At 34.2% G+C, this 27,849-nt stretch overlaps 2 protein-coding genes across 3 annotated transcripts; one reads left to right on the plus strand and one right to left on the minus strand.

Moving 5' to 3' along the window:
• The first annotated feature begins 8,750 nt into the window (after positions 1–8,750).
• Positions 8,751–15,959, plus strand: LOC109817435 (TIM-barrel signal transduction protein). Of its 2 annotated transcripts, none has more exons than XM_020382674.3 (9): positions 8,751–9,085; positions 9,227–9,880; positions 10,570–10,776; positions 11,943–12,158; positions 12,282–12,498; positions 12,916–13,073; positions 13,864–14,042; positions 14,136–14,389; positions 15,627–15,959. In XM_020382674.3, exons 1-9 carry the CDS (start codon positions 8,948–8,950, stop codon positions 15,776–15,778), a joined length of 2,175 nt encoding a protein of 724 aa, XP_020238263.1. In that variant the 5' UTR covers positions 8,751–8,947; the 3' UTR covers positions 15,779–15,959. The 2 variants fall into 2 exon arrangements, with proteins under 2 accessions (XP_020238263.1, XP_020238262.1); XM_020382673.3 differs by having other exon boundaries at positions 8,753–9,085; positions 12,826–13,073.
• A 575-nt stretch (positions 15,960–16,534) lies between these two features.
• LOC109817436 (abscisic acid 8'-hydroxylase 1) lies at positions 16,535–20,999 on the minus strand. Its single transcript, XM_020382676.3, has 9 exons — positions 20,584–20,999; positions 19,277–19,601; positions 18,897–19,046; positions 18,228–18,479; positions 17,617–17,703; positions 17,420–17,498; positions 17,174–17,280; positions 16,954–17,072; positions 16,535–16,879 (listed from the first exon to the last, which is right to left on the minus strand). The coding sequence occupies exons 1-9, from the start codon at positions 20,829–20,831 to the stop codon at positions 16,765–16,767; spliced, it is 1,482 nt and encodes a 493-aa protein (XP_020238265.1). The 5' UTR covers positions 20,832–20,999; the 3' UTR covers positions 16,535–16,764.
• Between the last annotated feature and the right edge of the window lie 6,850 nt (positions 21,000–27,849).

A 27,849-nucleotide genomic window follows, 5' to 3' on the forward strand; every position in this document is an offset into this window, starting at 1 on the left:
ATTGCATATTTTTTGTAGTGGCAAAATCAGAATCAGAATAAACAATGACCTGAAGTTGATCAAACTTCTTATAGGCCAACATATGATCCTTGGTTCCTTGCAAATATCTAAGGATCTTTTTAACGTCTTTCCAATGACCTAATCCTAGGTCGCTCAAGTATCTCCCTAAAGCATTAATAGCAAAAGCAATATTAAGACTATATCAAACTACCAACAACGGAAGCATATGGGACCTTTTCCATTTCAACTATATCATCATCATTTTTAGGACATTGAGATTTAGAGAGTTTGTCACTTTTTTGAATAGGTGCAACACATAGGGAGAAAAATTGCATGTTAAACCGTTTGAGGACTTTATCAACATACCCTTTTTGAGACAATCCATGAATGCCATGTGACCTATCACGAAAAATCTGAATGCCTAGAACAACAGAGGCATCACCAAGGTCTTTCATATCCAAGTGGCTATTTAACATAAATTTTGTCTCAATCAAAAGTTTAACACTACTACTAGCAAAAAGAATATCATCAACATATAAGACAAGAATAATGAAATGGCTCCCACTAGTATTCAAGTAAATGCATTGATCTGAGGCATTTTCCTTGAAGCCAAAAGAAGCAACCACTTGATCAAATTTCAAATACCACTATCTAGAAGCTCGTCTTAGCCCACAAATAGACTTCTTCGACCTGCAAACCAAATGTTCCTTGCCTTTTTCAACAAAGCCATCACGTTGAACCATATAGACTTCCTCAAATAAATCTCCATTCAAAAAAGTCATTTTGACATCCATCTGGTGAAGTTCCAAATCAAAATGAATTACTAAAGCCATAACAACACAAAAAATATCCTTAGCAGAGACCGGTGAGAAAGTCTCCTTATAATTAATACCTTCTCTTTAACTATAACCTTTTACTACAAGTCTAGCTTTATACCTCTCAACTTTACCATATGGACTTCACTTAGTTTTGAAGACCCATTTACACCCAACTGGTTTACAACCAACTGGTAAATCCATAAGATCCTAAACATCATTATGGGCCATAGAAGCTAACTCATCATGCATAACATTTAACTAATCAAAAACATGAGAACTAGAGATAGCCTCTCTATAAGTGGTAGGATCATCAACATCATTAAGATCAAATTCATGCTCTTGAAGATACATTAGATAATCATCAGGTATAGAAGACCTGCTTACTCTTTGAGATCTCCTCAAAAGAACCTCTTCAACAACATCATTATGTATATGTTCATCTACCATAGGTGTTGTGATATCAACATTATTTGGAACAACTTCATTGTCGTCATGGACAACAGGAATCACATTATCTATAGTAAATGAAATAGGAGGTACAAGAACAAGAACACGATCTTCTCTAAGAGTGACTAGTCATGGTGTAATGTTCCATTGTCCAATAACCCGCATGGAGTGAGAAGGACAATAAAATCCACTACCACGAGAACCCACATAGTAACCAATGAAGAAGTCGCTAACAGCCTTAGGATCAAGCTTTTTAAGTTGATGATTATAAGGTCTCACCTCTGCCTTACAACCCCACAGATGGAAATGTCTCAAACTTGGCTTCTTCCTAGACATAAGCTCATAGGGATTCTTTGGAACAGATTTTCTAGGTACTTGATTAAGAATGTACGTAGCAGTCCTCAAGGCATCTCCTGAAAGGAAATTTGGTAAAGAGGAATGGCTTAACATACATCTCACCATTTCTAAAAGTGTGTGATTCATCCTTTTTGCAACTCCATTATGCTGAGGAGAACCGGGCATAATATATTGAGCTTCAATCCCACATTCATCAAGATATCTAGAAAAAGGTCCAAGATTTCTACCAGTCTCATCATACTTGCCATAATAATCTCCACCTCTGTTAGACCTCACACATTTGATCTTTTTTCCTGTTTTCAATTCAACAAAAGCTTTGAAAGACTTAAAAGCATCCAAGGAACTTGATTTTTCTTGAAGGAGATCTATCCATCCAAATCTGGAATAATCATCTATGAAAGTGATAAAATACTTATATCCCCCCATGGCAATAGGTGTAATAAGTCCATACATATCGGTATGGATAAGTTGTAACACATCATCACACCTGTTTGCACCTTTATTTTTGACTTTTGCAATAAGCTTGCCCTTAATGCAATCAACACAAGTGTCAAAATCAGAAAAATCTAGATTATGAAGAATACCCTATTTAATCAACCTCTCAATTCGAGGTCTAGAAATATGCCCCAGACGTCTATGTCACAACATAGAGGAATTTTCATCAACTCTACTACACTTATGCCCAACAATGGCATTAAAAGACATGTCATTCAGATTTAGCATGTAAAGGCCATCACATAAAACTCCTAAACCAACAGTAATGGAGTTGAAACAAACAACAAGTTTACCATTGTAACACCCTATTTTTCACAAATTATATGAAGGTATTTTAGAATTTTTTTTATATTTAGTAGCCTAGAATGAGTTGTTCCCAAACTGGAATGGGTCGTTTCAAACTACTAAAAAGACCTATAACCCTAGTTGGGAATGGACCGTTTTGGTTTAAGAACGGGTCGTTCAAACATGGCCGTTATGAGTAAAACTCAACTCCAGAATGAGTTATTCTGGTTTAAGAACGGCCCGTTCTAGACGCGAATTTAACACATGACGAATGAATCCAAAATGGGTCATTCTGGCCACTCCTGAAGTTTATAAATAGCACACTCTGGCACTACCAAAAGCATGTTTTTCATTTCTGACTTCTTTTTCTTCTACACTCTCTAAAGACCAAGGGGAACACAGAGGAGGAGACTAGCAAGATCCTGCTTTAGTTTCATCTCCTACTTATCGAGGTAAGGGGGGGAAGTGAGAAACCTCGCTCTGGGTGTGGGAATGTATGTTGGGTAAAGGGATTGACCCCTAATCCTATGTTTGTTGTATGCTCATGTATGAGGGGTTTTTCCCAACTATATATGTTTCATCTCTGTTTCTCCCTAAATGTTCTAATTGATGTAATTAGTATGTATGTATGAGTAGTGTTTGTGTTTGGATTATAATTGCAGACTTTGGTGTTCCTATGGGTTCTTATGGGAAACCCTAAGGGAATGCATTGGTGATTGTAAGAGGAGATTGTTTGAAGAAGAAATTATATGAGTAAATTGTATTATTTTAAATGTTTATTGTATGAATTGGAGTGCTCTGTGGGTTCCTAAGAGAACCCTATGAGAAACAGGCAAAATATGAATGTTTTCTGTTTTGCTTTCTGATTGTTCTGTTATGTTCCTTGTTGGATGAGATGTACGAATATGTGTTTAATTTCACAAATAGATAAGTTTTGATATGAATTAAAGTGCTTTGTGGAGACTATGTGAATATGATTAAATAATGTGAAAAGTGAATATGAGACATGAGATATGAGGATATGTGATAATGAGACATGATAATGTTATATGATAATGAGACATGATAATGTGATATGCGAATGCATAGAGTCTTGATTTACATGCATCATTTGCATAAATGTTTTAAGGGTACGATATGAAATACACTACCAGGGAAGGCCTCCTTGTGTAAAAGCTTGGGGATTAGTCCTTGGGGATAGCTCGATTTGGAAGTCCTAGTCTCGCCCATTGTGTGCATGGGATGTATCTTGCACGGCTTAGCTATCCCGACTAGACCCTGGTAATATGTCCTTCTAGTGAAAGTGTGCAAAGGGTGTGACCTGACATGTACTCCTAAACTACTCTCGTGTGTTGCTAGCAGCAATACACCATGTGATGTGTTACTAGCGCCACATGCATGATAATATATAGTCCATGTCCATTACATGTGCATTTTAATGTTATATGTTAAAGTGATTTTTATGTCTTTGATGAGTGGAATGTGATATTGTTATTAATCTATCTATGCTATGTACATGTACATATATTATTTGTGTTTAGCTATCCGGTGTGTGTTCCTACACCGTGAGCTAGAGTGAGATATTTCTCACTCCCTTTTCTTTTGTGTTGTTTTCCTTTGATTGTTATACATGTGATCATCAACATGAGGCTGAGGATGTTGGTGACGAAGCTTAGGCTTCAATGTTGGGCTTTGTTCTGATAGGACATGTGACATTGGGGCATAGATAGGATTAGATTAGGATGTTGTTCTTATTATTTTGGAAACCTTAGCATTATTTCGTTGTAATTTTCATTGATTTTGTTATTTGTTTAAGTCATGGATGTGGTATTCTCTATTGAACAAGTTTGATTTTTTAATTATGAAATATTATATTCTTCAAAATTTTATTATTTCTATGTTATGGTATGCAGGGTAGAGGGTGTCACAACCATTATCAAATTAAAAAGCGTAGCCACATTTGTCTAAAGCTGAAAATGAAATCAAATATTCCTTTTCATAGAAGGTACATAAACAACATCTTTTAATAACAAGACATTTCTAGAAGGCAAACATAAAGACACTACTCCTATATTTTCAACAGATGCTCTAGCTCCATCTCCCATGATAACCTTGGACTCAACATCACTTGGTTTTCTCAAGCTTGTGAACCCCTGTAAAGAATTCACAACATGAATAGTGACACTTGAGTCTAACCACCAAGAATTTGGAGGAACATCAACCATATTAGATTCAAAACAAGCTAGAGCAAATAGGAGTATACCTTCCTTGTTTGTATTCTTCTTTTTAAGAAGATAACAACCATTTATCTTGTGCCTAAATTTCTTTCAATAGGCACAATTCCCCTTGAAGCGCTTCTTCTTAGGCTCCAAATGCATTGGTGCTTTCCTTGTGTTCGCATTTTCAAAATGGGACTTGCCTTTGAAATCCTTCTTCATGTTTAGTGCCAGAAGTAGAACCTATAAACTGCACACTATGAGACTTAGTCTTTTTAATTGATGCTTCCTCTTGGGAAACAATGGCAATCATCTCATCAATTGTCCACTCCTCCTTTTGAGTGTTGTAAGAAGTTTTTAACACATCAAATTGAGAAGGAAGAGATTCCAAAACCTGCCAAATCAAATAACTCTCACCAAGCCCCACCTTTAGAGACTTGAGCTTATTATAGTAGTGTACAAGCTTCATCATATGCTCACGAACACCACTGACACCATCATATTTGGTCTTCTCAATTTGAGCTTTGTCAAAAGTCTTAAATTTCTCACCACCTAACCTCAAAAAATTCTTAGCCTTATCATTTTCTAGAATGCTTTGTCAAATAGACTTCTCCATGGTGTATTTCATCATCATCAGACACACCATGTTTGAGTGTTCCTATTTCTCACGAGAAGTTCTTTGGACAATAGTGGACTCAAGAGTAAGAGCTGGAGGCTTTTCCTCTATTAAAGAAAGGTTCATATTAGTAATTGACAAATATAAATCTAGAGATTCTTTCCATCCTCAAAATTTATCCCATTCAAAGTTTTGATCGAAGTCAATTGCATAGGCAAAGAAGCTAGGTATCAAAACAACAAAGAAACATTTAATATGCATAATCATTATGCAATGAAAAAAATTAAATGTTTTTGAATACACAACCAAACCTGTCTATAATATAAAAATTCTCATTGATTATGATCCCGCCTAAGGGTCCCAAACCATAACAAATAAGAAATACAAATACAACACACAAGTCATGTATAAAAAAAACTAATACCAATAGGGTACATGACAAATAATTGACATAAGAAAAAATTAAAAACGCATTGTATCATAACACGAAAATACATTAACAACAAAATATCAATGGGGCATAATTATCATTAATGTAATATAAAATTAATTAGAAAAATAATTATTTCATTCACACAAATTTCATATAACTATACCCACGTTAGGTGAGCTCACAATCATATAAAATTATATTACTCATGCTTAAAAAAATATAATAAAATTATATTATGCATGAACAACATATGAAATAAGTACAAAACAAACAATTATTAATACAAATAAGGGTCAAAAGTTTTTTAACTCAAGTTTATATATGCTACCAGGGAGAGTACAACATATTAACATGTCACTGAGACAACAAGAGACATATATATATATATATATATATATATATATATATATATATATATATATATATTAGACCCAAATCCCAAGAGTACAAATTTAAAATTAAGTTCAAATTAAGTTTTATTCTTGGAATAATTAAAATAAAATATTTACAGGTATAAAAAAAATTACAAATAATATACCAAATAATCAAAAAAATTAATTATTTAATTTTAAAATATTAATATAAATTTTCGGGCCAAAATAGGGGTCTCACGCACCTGGGACTATGAGTGGGTAGGTATGTGTGTTACCACCGTTCATGACGAAAAATTCATCAGATTTTTTTTATTAATTCCTTCTCAAAATGTGCAGATTTATTCAAATTTCAAAGGTAAACAAAAGCCCCCAATCAATTGCAATGAATAATCATCAAGAAATGAGGAAAAACGAATCTAAATTGCTCACCGAATAGAACAAGTTTGAAAAAAAAAATTACACAAGGTTTGAAATACATGCAGAAATAAAATCCCTTTGTCAATTTGTTCAATTAATGAATATAATCTGAGTTGCCATTTTTGAACGAAGAAGAAAATAGTTTCTGTTATTCGAAATCGGAATCAAACCTAATAAATGACATTTGCAATACATATACAATATTTACACATTAGGATAAATATCCTACAATAAAAAATTATAATTTTTTTTATATATACAACTTGTAAATAATATTATCAATATAATTATAGGATTCGTTTGATACAAATTCTATAACCCAGAACAACCATAATCTGTATCTTAAAGACTTTGATACCAATTGTTAGAAATTCATAGTAATAACTTAGATAATGAACAATGTAAGATACAATATTATAGTATGTTTGAGTAAGGTTTAAAAAAAATTGCGTACCCAAAATCAATGAGGGATCCATTCTTATTGGTCTTGAACACATGAGAGAAGACTGCTTTCTTCCTAGTAGGAGATGAAAAGGTAGAAGCAAAAAATGTTTTTCTTCATATAAGGTTTAAAAAAAATTGTGTACCCAGAATCAATGAGGGATCCATTCTTATTGGTCTTGAACACATGAGAGAAGACTGCTTTCTTCCTAGTAGGTAGGCATGGCAATCTAACCCGCCCCCGTGGGTACCCGCCCGAACCCGCCCCGATTTGGATGGGGAAAACCCGTGTTTATCGGGTTCGGGTTTTCCCCGATTGATAAAATCGGGAGCGGGGCGGGGGCGGGGATGTTAATACCCACCCCGTCCCCGTCCCCATACCCGCCCCCACCCCCGCCCCGCTTAATAATATAATTAAAAAATTATTTTTATATATATAAACCAAAATTATAAATATTTATATGTAAAAATTTATATTATTTTATTTTTCTTTTATTTTTTTTAAATTGTTCATATTTATTTAAAAGAAAAAAAGAAGAAAAAAAAAATAAAAGCGGGGGAGGGGGCGGGGCGGGGAAACCCGAACCCCGCCGGGGGTGGGGATGGGGACCTAGATTTTATCCCCGGCGGGTATCGGGGACGGGGGCGGGGGGCGGTTTAAATTTGCGGGGGCGGGGGCGGGGAACGTAAAACCCGCCCCCGCCCCGCCCCGTTGCCATGCCTACTAGTAGGAGATGAAAAGGTAGAAGCAAAAAATGTTTTTCTTCATATGAACTGACTAATGGGATACTAGTTCTATATCCTTACTAGTAGAGACCAAGGACCTCTCAACGGGCTACTAAATAGTCCAATCCATAATAATATAAAAAAATTAGAAAATAATTACATAAATAAATATATAAATATAACACTAAGGTCTTTATTTAGTAAGTGCACCAACAATGCATACAATCAGTCAAAATAAACAAAACAATAATGCTCTCAAATAAGAAATAAAAAGATTTAAAAAAAAAAACTAAAAACAAAGTTGTTATTTGCAAATACATTTTCCCCCTCTCCAAACCTTCAATTTGACAATCCAACAAACACTAAGAATCATGCTTGCTAAACTTGCTTACCAAATTTAAGCATGAGCTAATAGTAAATGAATCTCCACTCTCACTTTTCTTTTCTTCTCTTTATGTTTACTCGTGTATTTTTAAAATATTGAGCCTTTCTTCTAATCTTAGAACTTATTCGAGTATAAATTTATAAGTATTTTTTTAATGTTTTTCTACTAAAAACACTCTTTATTTTCACTAAAAAAAATTTCTAAAAAGCATTTTTAATTTACATCTGAACAAATTTTTAATCTAATCCCTCTTTATTTAAGTAAGTGCAATATTTTTTATTTTGATTTCTTTTTCATATATTTTGAATTAAGTGTGGTATAATTTTACATATTTGTGGATCACGGATGGAGAGACCAAAACCCATCATTAAACGAATTTGGATCTTCTTTTGTAATTTTCTCTCTTCAGCCTCTCTCCTGCAACATTAATAACCACGAGATATATCTAATTGCTCAAATTTAATCATTTAAGAAGTTATATTAATTATAAGATTAAATTTGAGTCATTAGATATTTTTGCAGGAGAGAGAGGCTGGAGAAAGAAAACTGCAGGAGAGGATCTAAATTCTCGTTAAACACCCCAAATTTACTCATTTTCTCTTAATGTTTTAATCTAACAATTAATAATCATTAATATATATATATATATATATATATATATATATATATATATTATGTAACATTTAATCTCAACCGTTTAAATGCATTTATTGTTTGCCGGAGAGAAGCTGAAGACACGTACCCTTGGGGGATATGAACATCCAAACCGCAAGTGAAGCTATCTGTAATGATGTTTGGTAAGGAAAGGTGATAAGCTTTGGGTTGAAACTCGAGTTAATACCATATGGGAAGCCTAGTATAATAATGATAATGTGATGCTCCACCCCATAGAAGTTGGTTTAATTGAGGTAAAGAAAAGTTCCCATTGACACCAAAGATGGCACCCCACAACCACTCCACAACTCTTCGCGTTTTCTGCGTCGGAACCCTCGACACCAAGCTCCACGAGCTCCGATTCCTCTCCGATTCAATTCGCTCCGATCTCCATCGCTTCTCCTCCTCCTCCTCCTCTAAGGTACTACTCACAATTATCCAATTCACGCAACAACCACCACCATTGTTTAATTCCACGAATCTTAAGATTTATTGAGCTGTTACAGATTCTAAAACATATTTGTAGTTTGATTAGTCATATTCTGATGGGAGTGAGTGACAGGTGGAGGTGGTCGTGGTTGATGTCTCTACTGGTTCAAAGGCGCCAGAAAGTTTGCAAGATTTCACGTTTGTTTCGAGAAATGATGTTGTGGCTTCCTACAATAGTGGATCGAACGAGGCCTTGCTTCTCCCGGACGACAGAGGCAAGGCCGTTGCATTGATGAGCCAAGCGTTGGGGCATTTCTTGAAGAAGTCTCATGAGGATCAGTGTCTTGTTGGTGTTGTTGGTGTTGGGGGTAGTGGAGGGACATCCCTGTTGTCGTCTCCCTTCACATCTCTCCCAATTGGGATCCCCAAGGTCATTGTGTCGACCGTGGCTAGTGGTCAAACCGAACCTTATGTTGGGACCTCGGATTTGGTGTTGTTCCCCTCTGTGGTGGACATTGCGGGCGTCAACAGGGTTAGCAGTCTCATCCTGTCCAATGCTGCTGCTGCTTTTGCTGGGATGGTTGTTGGAAGGGTTCAGAGTTTGAAGGATTCTTCTTGTGTTGAAGATAAGCCTACAGTTGGGATTACAATGTTTGGAGTTACTACTCCTTGTGTTAATGCTGTCCAGGATAGGTTGCATGAAGAAGGTTATGAGACCCTGGTTTTCCATGCAACTGGGGTTGGTGGCAGGGCAATGGAGAATTTAGTTAGAGAGGGGCTTATACAGGTATTTGAGACAGCTTGTCTATGTGCATTCAATTATTGTGTGTTTGCCCTTATATTGTTTGAAAGCATAGCTTATGGAATTTGTTATCTGGGCAATTTTGCTTTGATCTTTAATAAACTTAAACTATCACCGCTTAGTACTGTATTTTTCAATGAAGCTTATCTGAATTTTGTGAGTGGCATGGATATTCTTGTTTGAGCCAATTTCGTGTTACAATTTCCTTTCTATTAATATCAGTGAACTTTATGGATGTGATATGTGATATTTTGGTCATGTTCTGGTCTTGTGTAATTGCGGCTTCCAATGGATTAGATTTGAGTTATATATATCAAGAGGACATGCCTTTGAGCTAGCTGTATGACTCTCAAGACTAAACCACTGAGCCTGACTCTTGAGGATATTGAATGTTCCAGGAGAGAAACTTCCTTTTTACATGCGCACTTGCCAACCCTAACAAAAGAAATTTGATTATTTATTAAGCTCAATACCACATTGTTTTTCTTAAGAGATATGTATACATATTCTGTTTTGGGAAAGCAGTCTCTGAACATTCTTTCACATGATTGTGTGATCCGTCAGATGAATTGGGATAAACTTTTTGAAGTCACTTGTATTCTGTTTGTTTCATTTCAGATTCTTTTTGTGTTAATCACAACTATTCCTTTTTTGTTTTGTTTTGTTTTGCTTAGGGTGTTTTTGACATCACAACATCAGAGGTAGCAGACTACATAGTTGGAGGTGTAATGGCTTGTGACAGTTCTCGTTTTGATGCCATCATAGAGAACAAAGTCCCCTTAGTCTTGAGTGTGGGAGCGTTAGACATGGTGAACTTTGGAGCGAAAGATACCATACCACAGAAGTTTCAGCAGAGAAATGTATATGAACACAATAAACAGGTGACTACTCTATATGATTAGGGTGTTCTGTTTTTGGTTTTTCTTGAAAACTGAATATATTTGCTGTGGCTACTTTAAGGTCCTATAGGGGATTTTGTCTGACCTTTTCTACTTGAAATTAGCTGCATATTTCCCTGCATTGTAGTAAGTAATACGATACGATTCCGAGGCTGCGCGATTCGAATCGCACGTTGACTCGTATTTGTTCAGGAATCGCATGTGAATCGTGCGTATCGTGGCGTGAATCGGAAAAATCGCGATTCTGGACGAAATCGCACGATTTCGAAACAGCAGGTCGCGCCGGGTCGGGTCACGCGCGACCCGATTCTGGAAACCCTAACAAAAATAGTTTTTTTTTTTTGGAAAAAAAAAGCAGAAAAGAGAGGGAAAGTGCCGATCCTCCGCCGATCTGTCTTCTTCTCCGACAAATCTCCGTCGATTTGTCTTCTCCGGCGGATCTCATCGATCTTTCTTCTCTGACAGCGGCTCTATCTTCTCCGGCGGTGGCTTTATCTTCTCCGGCATCTGCAGACCTGTCTTCTTCTAAGAGAGAAGGCAGCGGGGGACGACTTGAGTCTCACAAAGTAACTTCTCTTTATTATTAATTATTATTATTATAATTCAGATAATATTTTAAGTAATAAAAAAATTAATATAAAATCTTAAATATTTTGTTTTTTTAATTTTTTTTATTTTATTTAACTACTGTAAATTTTTATTATTGAAAATATTTAATGTATAAATTAAATTGTTTTTATTTTTATATGTATATTATTAATTATATGTATTATAAATGATTTAATATTTATATATATATAAATAAATTAATTAAAATATATTTATATATTATTAACTAAATATTAATGTATGATTTTATTTTTCATGTTTGTTTATGTTAAAATGTGCCTTGATTGCTTTTATATATATATATATAATCTTATGATTTACAATTCAAAATATTGGCTTTTCGATACATTATTTGTATCCTGATTCGTCTACCATATTTCCCCGCTATTCTGTGACCACTACCAAAGCAATCTAGTTTTTTATAAGTGATCTTATGCTGACTATTCACACTAATTGGAATTGAAGATGTTTACTATGTTTTAAAATGGATGAAGTTATTATTTATGTAAACATAATAAATCAATTACTTCTCTTTCCAGGTTTCACTCATGCGAACAACAGTAGATGAGAACAGAAAATTTGCTGATTTCATAGCAAATAAACTGAAGAATTCATCATCTAAGATTTGTGTTTGCCTTCCTGAAAAGGGTGTGTCTGCTTTAGATGCACCTGGGAAACCTTTTTATGATCCAGAAGCATCGGGTACTCTTCTCAATGAATTACAAAAGCTTATTCCAACTAATGATGATCGACAGGTACTATGGTAGCCCAATAATATTACTTAGTACTTACCATCACTATAAGCTTCAATTTTGCTTGAATTTTATTTCATTTATTGTCGATGGTTTTGTAAAGTTAAAGAATTGTGTATTTTTCAGGTAAAGGTGTATCCTTATCATATTAATGACCTTGAATTTGCAAATGCAATGGTTGATGCATTTTTAGAGATTAATGAGAAGACTAGAACAGATTCTACTCGTCGACCAGTAGCTAGTCCTAAATCTGTTGAACACTTTCATGAGGATCATATTTCAAATGCATCAAGCTTGGGGACCATTGTCTATACACCTAGTGAATTCCCAGATGCAAGAATAGGTTCACATTTCATTTGAATTTGCAACAAGTTCACAAGTAATTTGCAATTAGGAATTAATTTTACAATTTTCCCCACATTATTTTTGTTTTTTTGTTCTTGTAAAACTTAATTTTTCTTGGTCTGAAAAAAATTTAGACTTAATTGTATTTTTAATCTCTCAAAAACGCATATAAGCCAAATATTTATTAAAAGCCAACAGTTTTTTCTTAATGTTAAAACTGCTGTTCAATTTTGACTGAAGTAAGGTACTCTTAAGAATTACTCTTGGCAAGGAATATTTTCTTAATGTCAAACTGTGCAAATAATGTTTTCATTTCTGCTAGCAGAAACTTTGGAGAAAACACAACTTATATTACAGCAACTAAAACATCAGATAGATAAAGGAATTCCTATAATAGGAGCTGGTGCTGGGACAGGTATATCTGCCAAGTTTGAAGAAGTTGGAGGGGTTGATCTAATAGTATTGTACAACTCAGGGCGCTTCCGAATGGCGGGAAGGGGTTCATTAGCAGGATTATTACCTTTTGCTGATGCGAATGCTGTTGTTCTCGACATGGCCAATGAAGTTTTGCCAGTATGCCTTTATTTACTTGTTTTAAGAGAGTTAACATGTATTTTCCAACTGCTATCTTCTATTCAAGTTGTTTTCAGTTTCACTTCAAATGCCTGATTTTTCAGATGCTTCTAAATTTGAACAAACGCAAATTGCATAATTCTTGTTTAGAGAGTTGCTTCATAACATAGTATCGGAGCCCCTACGTGTTGGACTTGGTCATGCAAAGCAAAAATTCATAGAAGCACACATTCCTTGTTGAGAAAAAAATAGGAAAATCAATAGAATTAAAGGAATGCATGAAAATAGGAAAACAAAAAATGAGAGAATAGAAACTTTGCATACATATATAAATAACACAATGCTATAACTACAAAAAGTATTCCGAATTACGAGAAAGAAAAAGAGAGAGAGAGAGAAAAGAGTTTAGAAAATAATATTTTATTTTCTAGGTGTATTTGGGTGGTGGTGAGTTGAGTGTTTGTAAACATTGTTTATATTTTCTTCTTTATAAATAATATATTTGCGGCAGTTTGGAGACATAGACACAATTAGTCAAACTCCGTTATCAATTTTGTGTATTATTATTCCACATTTTTTTTGTTTATCGCAAATTTGATTATAAGAAATTTTGCGTAATTTCTCAACACTATCACCACGTGATCTAGAGTTTGATCTAGCAATGTATTAACCTTCAATACTATCTTGGTTAAAAATTGGTAATTTTATGTGATTATAAATCCACTTGTCAGTGTAGCACTGAATCTTTTTCTTTTTCATTATGTCTAGCTAATTGGTATTTTGTTTTCAGGTAGTCAAGAAGGTGCCAGTTCTTGCTGGTGTATGTGCAACTGATCCCTTCCGTCGAATGGGTAACTTCCTTAAACAGGTGGAGTCTACAGGATTCTCTGGGGTACAAAATTTTCCAACAGTTGGGTTATTTGACGGTAATTTTAGACAAAATCTAGAAGAAACGGGAATGGGATATAGGTAGGTATTTGGAAAATAATTTCTCAATACATTATATTGGTTGTACTGTTACACCTCCTACAACTTTATCTCATTTTCCTATTAAATTGTCAGCTTGGAAGTTGAGATGATCCAGAAAGCCCATAAAATAGGTCTCTTGACAACCCCATATGCATTCAATCGATGTGAAGCCATTGAAATGGCTAAAGTTGGGGCTGATATTATAGTCGCCCATATGGGTCTAACTACAACAGGCTCCATAGGTGCAAAAACAGCTGTTTCACTGGAAGAAAGTGTAGTTCGTGTACAAGCTATTGCAGATGCAGCGCATAGCATCAATCCCAGTGTCATCGTGTTGTGCCATGGAGGTATGCAAGTCACCTCGAAGCCTTTATGTTTATATATTTGAAGATTAGATAAGCAGTAAATTAAGTGTTCAATGTCAATTATTATTATTTGGGTGCTTATAGAAAAAAAATTATCTGGGTCTAGTGACAAAGTGCAGAATGCTTATTAATAGAGAACCGAAAGAAAGTATCTTCCTTTGTCTTATGTTAGAGCCATGTATTGAATCATTGTTATGTTTTCCATCCATATTGAAAAACTTCTGTTTGGCGTAAGTTGTGTTTGGCTACAGACCCAAAAGAGTGAGAGAAATAAACTGAAAAAAGAAAGCCATGGATGAGGAAGGGTTTTAGTACAAAGGAATGAGGTGTTGATCTGTAAACAGAAGATTTATAATGTGTTTCCAAAGCACTGAAGTGCATTTCACCACAAAAAAAAAAAAAAAAAAAAAAAAAACACTGAGGTGCTCTGCACGATAAGATCTTAGGGAAGGATGCAACATCCAATGGAAAAGTTTTATGGAATTGTCTTGGATGTGGTGAGTGTTGTTACCTGAGTGAGTTGATTTTTGGTGTGAGAGATCTATTGAGATCAGTGAATGTAGTTGTTGATTGTTGTTTGTTGATGGTAAATTTTATGCCAAGGGATGTGAGCCATATCATCTCACCCAGTTAAATTATTGTGTTTGTTGTTACCTTGAGTGCTTAATTTCTAGTTTGTGGGGGAATTGTCTTGGATGTGGTGAGTGTTGTTACTTGAGTGAGTTGGTTTTCAGTGTGAGAGATCTATTGAGAGCAGGAAATGTAGTTGTTGATTGTAAACTTTGTGCCAAGGGATGTGAGCCATATGATCTCAGCCAGTTAAATTATTGTGTTTTTTGTTACCTTGTGTGTTTAATTTCTAGTTTGTGGGGGAATTGTCTTGGATGTGGTGAGAGTGTTGTTACTTGAGTGAGTTGGTTTTCTGTGTGAGAGATCTATTGAGATCAGTGTATGTAGTTGTTGATTGTTGATGGTAAACTTTGTGCCAAGGGATGTGAGCCATATCATCTCAGCCAGTTATTGTGTTTGTTGTTACCTTGTGTGCTTAATTTCTAGTTTGGGGGGAATTGTTGTCTGTAACTTTTGGCAACTAGAAAAGGCTTAGTCTTGATATAGTTATGAACCTCGCTACATTCACTGTTCACTGTTCTTAATGGAATAGTGGTTTGTCTATGCCAACTTTTAGACCCAGTTCCGAACAATGTACTGTAATATGCAGGTCCAATATCTGGTCCAAAAGAAGCAGAATTTATATTGAAGAGAACAAAAGGAGTTCATGGGTTTTATGGGGCTTCAAGTATGGAAAGGCTTCCAGTGGAACAGGCTATTACAAATACAATAAAAGAGTACAAGTCAATTTCTATTCACTGAGATTTAGCATGTCTGTACTTTATTCATACCGGTGTTATGTACGCTGCATTGCTAATATGGTTGTTTGTATTTTGTCATTGTTTAGTACCAACTAAATTTGTGAACATTCTAGGATTTACTGATATAAAAGGAACTAATGGAGCAAAAGTAATGTTCAATACATATGTTTTGATCCTCTAAAGTGCGGAGCGTGCAGTTTAAAGTGCAACTGGTAACCATTGACAAGAAATTCAAGAACAAGTTATATAAAAATAAAAAAATAAATAAAAAATCCTAGTTTGTTATCCATTTGTAACCCAGCTATCAACACTGCCTTTTACTGTTGAAAGCATACATGTACCCAAGGGCGAGTGTGGGATCAGCCATGTATTTTGTGATGGACTTGCACAGATTGATAGATTATTATTTGTTGACTGTATAAATATTTCTTTTGTCTTTAAAACTCTTATTAGATAGGTGTCAAAATAAATACTTGGATTATATCAGTTTATCCCAAATAGTTATCAGTTGTGTTACGTGGCTTCATAAGCACTTTCCTTTTTTGTGTGGTTTTGTGTGGATTATTGTAGTGGGCCACTAAGAAAAGACACAAGAAGACCTTACCCTCCACCTATATATACTATGGTTGTTTCATTTATACTATACAAATAATATATATATATATATGAAATAAAGAGGCTGGTTTCTCTCGCGCATTATTTTTACCAGCAGCTGGTTATTCTTTTGATTTCTCCCAAAGTTTAACAGGACACATCATCCACCACCAGGTAATCTACATTCAACTCGTAACTCAGTTTATATATTGTATGCAAGCCATAGATTAGGCTTACCAATCCCTAGTAGAACTGGAGATTTAAAATATATAATTCCACAGATTTATTTCCTGTGATACTATTTGCTCCAAATCTCATAAATATGCAAATATGGTCAATTGCCTGCTGCTTTGTTCTTAGGTCATCGCTTGTCTTGTAAATCCCTACGACCTTTTATGCCTCTGGCATGCTTTTGCTTAAGGACTTCAAAGTTATTGGGCAGCCACTTCTTAGCCTAGGTATGTGTGCCTTCTTTTCCAAGCATGTATCTAAATCATCGACGGTCCACCTGCAGAGGAGTACCTTTTAATTGTCAATTTATACAAGAAGAATAAGAACCTTGGCATGGCACAAAATACTCACGTATAACCACCGGTGAGTCTGTGTAAAAAGACCAACATTGTCACTTTCGCCATATTCATCCCAAGGCATGTCCTGGGCCCTGATCCAAAAGGTATAAAACTGTATGGCTTTTGCATTTCCTGCAGATATTACGAGACGTAAAATAATTTCTTGACACGAGGACATGGCAAAAAACGATCCATATAAGAAAGCCAAAATAAATAGAAAGAAAGCTAACTACATCAAATCTATGTGGGTTGAATTTCAACGGATCCTTGTACAAATCGGAGTCGTGATGTATATAAGTTGCGTCGATGTTAACGTGCCAACCCTTCTTTATATCATACCCTGTTATTTCCACTTGTATAGTTAGCAACAGTTATCAAGGCCAGAATGACTGTTAAATGTTGATTAAAGCCGTTCTATGATTAAGGCTAAATTAAACGAACAATACTATTGATATCTTGAAAGGTGTTGTGTGACTCACCTTCGATCGTGCAGTCTTGAAGTACAACACGAGGAAACCATAACAATACGTTGGACATTCTCAGAGTTTCCTTAACTACCTGGATAGAACATGGATTGATTCTTGACATTTGAGAAATTTTATCGTAGATGCTTCCAGTTTAGACACAAGTAATTATTTCATAGCCTGTGCGTCATTTCTAAAGTCTAAGCTCTAACCTTCAAGCCATAACGCATGTTGTTGAGATCTTCGTGATTAATTGAAGCACCGTCTGGCTTCATTTTGGTTATGGATAATTGTTCTTCCTGTAAGTCAAGATAAAAACTAGTCATTTTATCTTGTGCAAGTAACCCTATGGTTTTCTATAACAGACTTCCGTAATTAGCAGCAAAACGATGATTAGAGCATATTTAAATACAAGCTTAAAAGTATATTTAGGTGCTTTTTTACAAAAATAATTTAAGAGTTTCATTACTGAAAATAAAGATTTTTTACAAAAATAATTTAAAAGCTTCACTATTGAAAATAAAGATTTTTCTAATCAAAATAGATCCTTACAACAATAGTGATATTATCTTAGAAAGAGAATTTGGATTTAATTTAACTTTATAAAATTGATTTATAAAATAAGAGTTATTTTCCACTTGTATATTTTTTAATTATCTTATTTTTTTATTGATGAGAGATTTGAATTTTTTTTTAATATATAATATAATGTAATACCTTTTTTTGATAATAAATATAATGCAATACTAATACTTATAGTTAGTAATAAATCTTAGTCGGGTTCGGGTCCATAGCTTCACTAGAAATATGTGCAGTATCTTACCCTGAGTATGTCCTCTGCTTCTCTGTTGTCATATAGAAACTTTACACTCCACATCATTGCTGCTGCTGTGGTGGTCTGTCCAGCTATTATCAATGTCAACAGATTATCCATAATCTCTGAGTCATCAAGCTTTTCACTGGCTGGGAGTGAGTCTCTCTGCAACATGGACTGAAGGAAGTCCTCTGGAGATTCTTCTCCTCTCCTACGTCTGCCAATCATCTCTCTGAAGGTCTCCATGAGTCTTTTACGAGCCTGCTTTCAGCTATTGTTTTTCAGTTCAACCATTTTAAAACATAGATTTGACTCATCTAGAGTAAAGATAAAGTAATTAATTTAATTGTTGATGAGAAAAATAACATTGATGTTCTAACACATCATTTATTATGTATGTGCACTTAGTATCAACAGTTGATTTTCTCATCAATAACTAATGTTACTTCACTGTTTAAAGCGAGTTGCTATAGAGAAATTGGATTTTAAAACTTCATGCGCCCCAAAGGAAACCTCGGAGTTTGATTTTTTACTTGAAATATTTAGTACACATAGAAGGCGTGTAACTGATTCAACTTAAATTTAATCCAAGTAGGCCATTCAAATTTAGATGCAACTATTTATAGTTTGTTAAGAACTTGTAAAACATAATTTTTTTGTTTTCGAAATATCACTAACCGTAATGCCTTTATAGTATCTGGTACCAGGAACCATGATAGGAATGGATAACATGGCATCGGAGACGGCAGTGCAGTCTTTCTCGATCTGTCGTAGTAATGAATCGTCCGTGATGCTCATCAGCATATCACACATTGCATCAAATGTCATCTTTATATGCAAACATTTCATGGGAATTAAGAGTCAGAGCACATCATAGTATATGACGTAGCGTTAAATTATGTGGTAAATTGACCGAGTTACTGCGTAAATATTGCTACTGTCGAGTGCTTTCGGAAGAAGATCAAGTATACTTATGATTAAAAAAATTTATATTTACCATAATTTCTAACTAATTCACAATGTAAAAACATCTACACGTCATAGAACTTTGTTTTTACCTTCATACAGAAGTCCAGCACCTTGAAACTTTTGCCGCTTTCTTCTAGCTTTTGCAGCCTTCCACACAACATTTTGTCAAATTTGGTTACAAATGCAGATAGGGAAGTCATGGAGAATGGTTCGGATAGAAGACGCCTTATTCTTTTGTGGCTCTCAACGGGTACACATAACAAGCTTTTCTTTCCCACAGCATCTGCCATTGACTTTACATAACCCTTGTTGAACAGAACAAAGTCATTTGCAAATATGATCCTTGCACCTTCAGGATTGGGAACAAATATGTGGATCTTCCCGAATAGCCTTGTCTTGAACCATCTCCCATTCCTATTTGCAAAGAATAGCTAGTTACGTATCTTCTATCGGTCCATGGTTCCATTTAATATAACTTAACAATAAACTTGATTATGGTCTAAAATTTCAGGTCTAAAAACTATACAAAACATTAGGGTCAAGTTTATTGCATACAAAACATAGATGCATTTCTTTTAACATTTATAGTGTTGTTTTCATACAAGAATTGGAATTAAACATCAATGTGTTGGCCTTCAATGCAAACTTTTATTATATAAATCATTGGTGAAAGTTCAATTCCGATTGAGAATCAATACCTAAAACACTTACAGAATTATATACAAGTTTTCTCCAATTTTTAAACCAAAATAATAATTCATTTCTTTCAGTCTTCTGTAATTAACTGACACTACTCTGACTAGAAATGTATCGTAGCCAAAAAAGTCAACTGAGCAATAAACGTGTTAATTATGACCTGTGTGTAACACGATGAAAAGAAGTTTATTGTAGCCAAAAACTCACCTGTGCAATAAACGTGTTGAATAGATCTCTATAACAAGATGAATAGAAATTTATTACTGCCTAAAAATTCAACTCTACAATAAACATGTTCATTATGATCTTGTCTTGCACATAATGTATTTCCATGTTGTTAAAGCTTTGGGGTGAGTAGAAAATTCAGCCTAGGTATAATAACAATTAACAAGTATCAGTCACTAGCCTATTTCGATACATGTTTACAAGTTTTTAAAGCCTGTCTATCGAAAAAAAAATTCTTATTTTTAGTCAAATAATTATCAAAATCACTTCTAAACTTATATTCAAACAAACTTTTAATTCTTGTATCGCTGTTAATTTTCTCAATATTCCATTTTAGGAGGAAAAACAAACAAGAACAGTATGTGTGACCACAACAAACATGATTCTGAACTTTAGAGTAGATTCTCGTTGGAAACAAAAGCAATTTGAATTTATAAATATGAAGGTGAAAGTGTGAAAGCAAGTAGTGACATACCACAATCTTCTAAGTCTGACAAAATCATAGCATCCTCTTGTACTATTAGTGGCAGAAAGAAAAGAAAAAGTTTCCCCTATAAAAGGTAATCCGAGCCTTCCAGGGATACCTTCTCTATTGTTTGTGGCTCTTTTCCAAGCTTTTGAAGCGAAATATGTTACTCCTATAGAGAATAATGCGACCACGATTATGTCGTAATAGTTCTGCACTATCAATAGTACCTCTTCTCTCCACGACAGCTTCAACATCTCTTTTGTTTTGTTGTTTCTCTTTCTCAAAACAATGGCTATGAAGGAAAACTAAGTACTAAGATAGCCAGCTATGGTTCATATAAATCCTAGAATGTTATATATATAAAATGGGGCGTGACGACACAGTTACAAAAGTCAACATATGCTTGGTTTAGTAAAATATTGGAACGAGAAGCATCTTTGAAGGATTGGTGTCACAAAAGATGCAAGATTCGTATTACAAGAAGACAGTCTAAAGAAGGTATTAAATAATTAAGAGAATGATTTTTTCTTAAATTAATAAAACTCAAAATAGTTATCCAACGTTGTGTTATATTATGTAGCTCTTTTAATTTTTTGTTCATAGCATTATCCTCTCTCAAAAGATTCTTGTTGTCTGTGTTTTTAATTCTTTAAAACTTTATCACTAGATTAGTATCTAATGTATTTGGTTTTATTATCAAATTATTATCTTAAAATCAATTTGCCACCACTTTAGTCCTCTATATGAATAAATTATGCGGTGGCATATTTTAGATTTTTGAAAGAATAATTTGATGACAGATGAAGCCTTTGAAAAACAATTTTGGTGATTATATATTTGAAGGATTAATATATATATATATATATAGTAATTATTTAAATCTTTGAGAAATTAATTTGGTAACTAAAATTATTCGACAACTAATGTTGTGACGCATATAATGCTGGATAACCAAATTGATTTTTTTTAATATTTTACTTAATTAAATAAATAAATTAATGATTTAATAATAAAAAAAAAGTGGGTAGATATTTAGAACTAATTAGAGGCATGAATGAATTAAATTTTTTCGTGAATTATTCAAAATTTGAGATATTGAGCAATGAACACTTCACCAAGTGTATGTGATAAATAAGCTCAAAATTATCTTTGCTACAAATAATGTAAATGAATTAAACTCAAACATTATAAGGTTAATATCAAAAGTCTATGAATAATTTATGTCGGTGTATATATATAGTGAAAAGCAGAAAAAAATGGTTTTAGATGAGAAAGAGTTTTAGTAATAAATTTTAATTTTATTTGAAAAACTATCATCACATAATTATTATGTTCAAAGATTCTTTTCTTTTCTTTTTCCTCTTAATTACTTCTACATTATATTCTAGCAAGACAATCAGAAAATGCCAATTTTCTTCTTACTTTTAAATCTATTTTTAATTTTTTTTAAATTTCTATAAAATATTAATTAAATTAATGAACTGTAAAATGATTTTAGAATTAAGAGATTTGATAAATAATTAAAAGGAAAATAATTAACATATGAATAAATTAAAAAAAAATCAAACTCAAACTTCATAGTTTTGAACATGTCAAATACACGATTTAGATTTTATTTATTTAAACAAATAAATCAAACTTAAGCATCATAATTTTTTTTATGTCAAGCTTGAGTTTCAAATACTCGACTCAACCTTACTTCACTGGCTCATTTAGTTCACTGATTCACTTAATAATTGTGTGGAGTGGACTGAGCTGAACATGGATGCTGATTGAATGATGCCTTGCACTGTTCAACAGTTATTTGAAAGCTCCTTTACATATGAAATGGTACATGTTGCGCCTACCATTATAGATGAATGGAGTTGTTAGCTCAAATAATCAGAATCATTAATCAAACAATTTTAGTGATTTTACCGATTTCATCATGCGATGGGGTCTCAGTGGAATGGTGCGTTAGCTTAGATGATTCTGATATGCAACAAAATTGTTTGTGACGACCCACTTCGACTGGTCTGAGGATTTTAATGATAATTATGGTACTGATTTAACTAGAATTGATATTGGGGTTTTCTGCCAGAAGAAATCAAATTGAATTGATGTATGATGGAATGTCACTTAGTTCCTGTGAATGCATGCCGGCATATAAAAAAGATTGGATATTATATAGGCATTTCCTTTAGTGCAAGTTTATTTTAGGGGTACCAAAATTCCCGTGACTAGGACCATATAAACGATGACATGTGTTAATTTTGTCAGAACTTGTATTTTTTTAAGAATATTTTAATATTTGCTATTTAACCCTTATTAATTATATTCTTTTAAATAATAGTCTTCAGCCTATTTAAATATGCTTTATCTTCTTCATTTTCTTACCTTTTCATTTTCATTTTTCAATCTTCTCTCTGGTGCATCTCTGGCTCCGGTGCTCTCCCTACCAAAAGCTCCATCAAAGACGGTAACTTTCCGTGTACCCTCCGTTCCTACCCTTTTCATTTTTATTTTTCCTCTTCTCTCTGTCGCATCTTCTTGCAAGCACCTTTGATTTTTTGTTGTTTTTTGTTTCCGATCACCTCCCATTCTCTGGTCTCCGGTGCTCCAAAACCTACTCTCCCTACCAAAAGCTCCATCAAAGACGGTATCTTCACCGTGTATCCTCCCTTCCACATACGACATTTCGTTAGTCATTTTCTTTGTATTAATGTGTTTGCTTCATTTTTATCATCTTCATCTTCCAAATTAGGTTTGTGCTTTATTTGTATGAGGTTACTCTTCGAAAGGGGATTTCTTTTGAAGTTTGTTAGAAAGTATGAAATGCATGTTTATTTTAGTAAAAGGTTTTAGGGTTTCAACTGAGGTTTGGATTTTGTTAGTTATTTTTTCGGTGTTTTGGTGTTTTGGGGTTTTGCAACCCCATTCGAAGGGGTTTTGTGTATTCATCGCTATGTTCATCATTTTAGATATGTCGATTTTGGTGGTGTGTTTATTGATCCTATTTGCGAATTAATGTCAAGGGTTTTATTTGTGAATGTGGCGTTTCAATCTCAGTGAGCATGGAAGCATGCAATAGATCTATGTCCGTTTTGTTGGTAATTTTTTTAGTTGTTTACAAAAATGTACATTGGTACCTATGTGGTTCCTTCGTTTGTTGTTTTTCGATTGATTCTATTGTTTGTCTATTTAGTGTTTTTGCATGCTCAGGAGATTTCATTTGGAGTTTTGTTTGTTTACATGGTTATATATGTGATTTAGTTTTTTTATTTGTGAATTGCATAGGTGAATTTGGTGATATAGTTTTGTTGAATTTGTTTATGTTTAACTTAGTTATGTTTTTGTGAAATGCATCACTTAATTTATGAATTATTTTTTGTTGTTTTACTTTCTGACTAAAAGTTTTCAGTTTCTGAATTGCATTTTTTTTAGGAACATGGTTGAATGTGCATCTTCAGAAAGTAGTAGGGTTACATTATCACCAAATAGAAAGATGAGAAAGTGTTTTTGTGGAGTTCCTTGTAAGGTTCAAATGTCAAGCACTTCTAAGAACTTTAGTAGAAAATTTTTTGGTTGTGGAAATTATGATGGATATAACAAGCATTGCCAGTTTTTCTTATGGTGCAACCTAGTTGATGAAGTTTATGAGAATGAAAATTTGCTTTCAGTAGTTGCAGCTAAAATGAGTGAGATCGAAGAATTGAAGGGGATAGTTGATAAATTGAATAGAGACACTGAAATAGAATCTTTGAAGGACATAGTTGATGAAATGAATAGTAAATTAAGTGTTCTTAGTAGTAAGGTTGAAATGATTAATGAAGATTTGATGGCAGCGTGTAATACTATTGATTCTCACGTTGTAGATTATAGGAAAATGAAGTTTGTGATATTGGCATTCATTGTGTTTATTGTAGCCAAAGTGATGTATTTTTGATGTTGTTAAATTTAATTTATAAGATGATTGATTAATGAATTATGTTTTTTTGCAAGTTTATTTTTTTATATTTATAAATTTATGTAAGTTTAGGGTTAAATTTACTTAATTTTGACAACAAATAAGAGATTTGAATGCATTTGTTACATAATATTATTTTTGTTCCACTAAGTTGTTTGTCATATAAACAAAATTTTTTTGTAAAATATTTTGATAAATGTATAAACTAGGCAAACTATAAATGAAATTTATGCTAACAAAAACATAAGTGAAATTACAAAACATTTTATAAAATAAATAGTTTAATGTTGTTTTGGTTTTTAAATTGTAATGTACATTTGTACATATATTTTTTTAAAATTTTCTGTAACAAATGAAAAGTTTAAATTTTAATGTACATTTGTACATGTTTGGAAAAATTGAATAAAGCTAAGACATTGAATACATATAATGTCACATAGTAATAATTACAAAAAAATGATTTTTTAACACAATGGCCCATGAAAATTGTAACATGATATCTCTTATGTGACAATTTACTCATTATTACTACATATAAAAGCCTAAACATATTTTAAAAAACATCATCAACCAATGATCATATAAATTAAAAAATAATACTGTAAAAAAAATCAACTTGATTTAAATTACGCAATAAGTTAAGTAGATTGTATAAGTCGCGTGAAATTGTCATGATTGTTAATTGGGATACAGATAAAAAAACAAGAATGTCATCATACAGAAGCACTTAAATGAAGTCAACAGTTATAAAATAAGCATAAAATCAGAAGGCCAAGTCAGGCTTTGTTAACATGGAGGATCAGGAAATTCAAGTTATGAACTTTTTCAATCTTAAGTCATATGCCTTTGTTGTATCGTTGACCTTTAATAAGCTGCCCCCATTCCTTCCTAAGATAAAACTCCCTTTTTTTCGCTATGTTGACGGTTTTTTAATGTCAACTTGAACCATCTCTCCATCTTCATTGATTAAGACACAAAAATTGTATTTGTCTATGCCCCAAACATCAAAGTATTTGACCGGAAAATACTGGAAATAATAATGAAAGTAAATTATTTACATCATTATGTATATTAATTTTTGAAATAAAATATTTTGTTAATTAAAAAAATGATGTAATTCCATACCAAAGGTTGTCTTCCAGTTGCTGCTGTAACGTAGAAAAAAAATGTGGCTGATTTAGTAGCCTAGAACGGGTCGTTCCCAATCTGGAACGGGCCGTTCCCAATCTGGAACGGGTCGTTCCAAGCTAATAAATTGACCTGAAAATCGTAGTTGAGAACAGGCCGTTCTGGAGGGAGAACGGGCCGTTCTGGTTGGAGAACGGGCCGTTCTGGTTGGAGAACGGGCCGTTCTGGATGAGTTCCAAAACGAGCCGTTCTACATGTGGGTTTTGTACGTGTTGAGGGAGTGCAGAACAGGCCTTTCCGGTTTCGGTACAGGCCGTTCTGGCCACTCCAGAATGTCTATAAATAGGGGTTGGGGGCAGTTGAGGAGAATGAGTTTTTAGAGAGAAGTTTTAAAGAGAAGGACTCTGGGTCTGTGAGCTCCTTTCTCTCCCAAATTTCTTTGTATGATTCCTTTTCTCCTTTAGATCACTAACGCCTTCTGGCTTTTCTTGAGATTCAGACTAGGAAGCTTGCTTTGGGAGGATTGAAGTTCCAGGTTGAGCTTTAGAAGGGAATTCTACTTCTTCTCAGTTATTGGCTATTTTGAGTCAATCTTCAGGTGAGGGAAGCTAGAATGTTTGTTATTTCAGTTGCATGTGAGTTTAGAAACTCAATTGATGCATGAAAGTTGAGGATCCATGGCTGGATCGGAGAATTCGCTCATTTATCGAGGTTTTGGGAAAAATGAGGTTTTTGGGTGGAATTGATGCATCGGATGGGTGCATGTAGATTTTGAGTTTGTTTTTGTGTTGTATGGAGCTTATGCATTGTGTTTTTGTGTTTGCATGTGGCTGGATTTGTTGGTTTGGATGAGAGTTTCTGAACTCTCTGACTGGGATTAGGCTAGGCGCAGGTTGAGCGCGCTAGGCGTTGAATAGCTTAGGGCTCTCGGGTTGGATGTTGGGCCAGACGTGATTTGGTTGCGTCAGGCGTGGATACTCTTAGGAGTCTTTGTTTCAAGGACATCGAGCGTGAGTTGAACGCGTTGGGCGTGGGTGAGTCTTAGGACTCTCAGGTTGGGATTAGGCTGGGCGAGCTTAGGCTATGCCGGGCATGAATATGTTTATGAATGAATTGATGCTTATGCATGTTTAAAGTTGAAGTTTTAGATCATGTATGTATGATATATGATGTATGGTGAGGGGTGATTCATATGTATGCTTTGTTATGATACTTATGAATGTTTGAATATGATATGACATATGTATATGTTCATATGGTTATGTTTATTGATCATAATGGTGGTAGACCATGTATGATGTATGATGCATTATTGCATGTGATGCTTTATGGCATGAGTATGTTTATTGATCATGATGGTGGGTAGACCATGTATGATGTATAATTGCATGTGATGTCTTATGACATGTGTATGATTGTTGATCATGATGGTGGGCAAACCATGTATGATGTATGATGCATAATTTCATGTGATGCCTTATGGCATGAGTCTAGCCTAGGACTTGAGGAGAGGAAAAATATTTTCGAACTGGAAGAGCTCACATAGAGTCTCTTGAGAATGGTGCTTGGATAGGCCACTGATATATGAGAGTGGTGCTCAGGGAAGCCACTGAATTTGGGAGAGTGGTGCTCAGATAGGCCACTGGGTTGGGTGAGTCTCCTCTAAGTCCTTAGCTAGTGTTGGAGCGGGGTATGAGGTCGAGGGTTATTCCCTTAACCAAGTACTCGGGAAGGTGCGTGGATCCTTGCGGATAGTCGGTGGGCGAACTCCACAATTGACTTGGTTATGCATGCCAAGGTCGTGGTAAGCCCGTACCCAACTGTGCTATATCTGACGGTGGATCTGGACTTCCAATTGTGTAAGTTACATCATCCGAGTAAACCCGAGTGAGGATTATATCCTGTTTAGCTGTGACCGAGCAGGCACATTGGGCGTGAAAACGGTTGGGGTGGTTTCGGTAGGATGGAATGTCACTTATACAACTCTATTGTTATGGAGATCTCCTAGGTATATGCATGACAACGCATTAGATGATTGATATGCATTGATATCTGTCATGAGATGCATTTATTGTATGATTGTTAATATGATGAAGTGTGTGGTGTTTGACTTCATGATTGATAGTTGGATGATGTGTAGTATAAATTTTATTCTGTACTTGTATGATTGGTTTTGAACTCTAGCTTACCCTTCTGTT

The sequence above is a fragment of the Cajanus cajan genome, chromosome 5 (genome assembly GCF_000230855.2).
Source record: "Cajanus cajan strain Asha chromosome 5, NIPB_CcT2T_4, whole genome shotgun sequence".
Taxonomy (NCBI): Eukaryota; Viridiplantae; Streptophyta; class Magnoliopsida; order Fabales; family Fabaceae; genus Cajanus; species Cajanus cajan.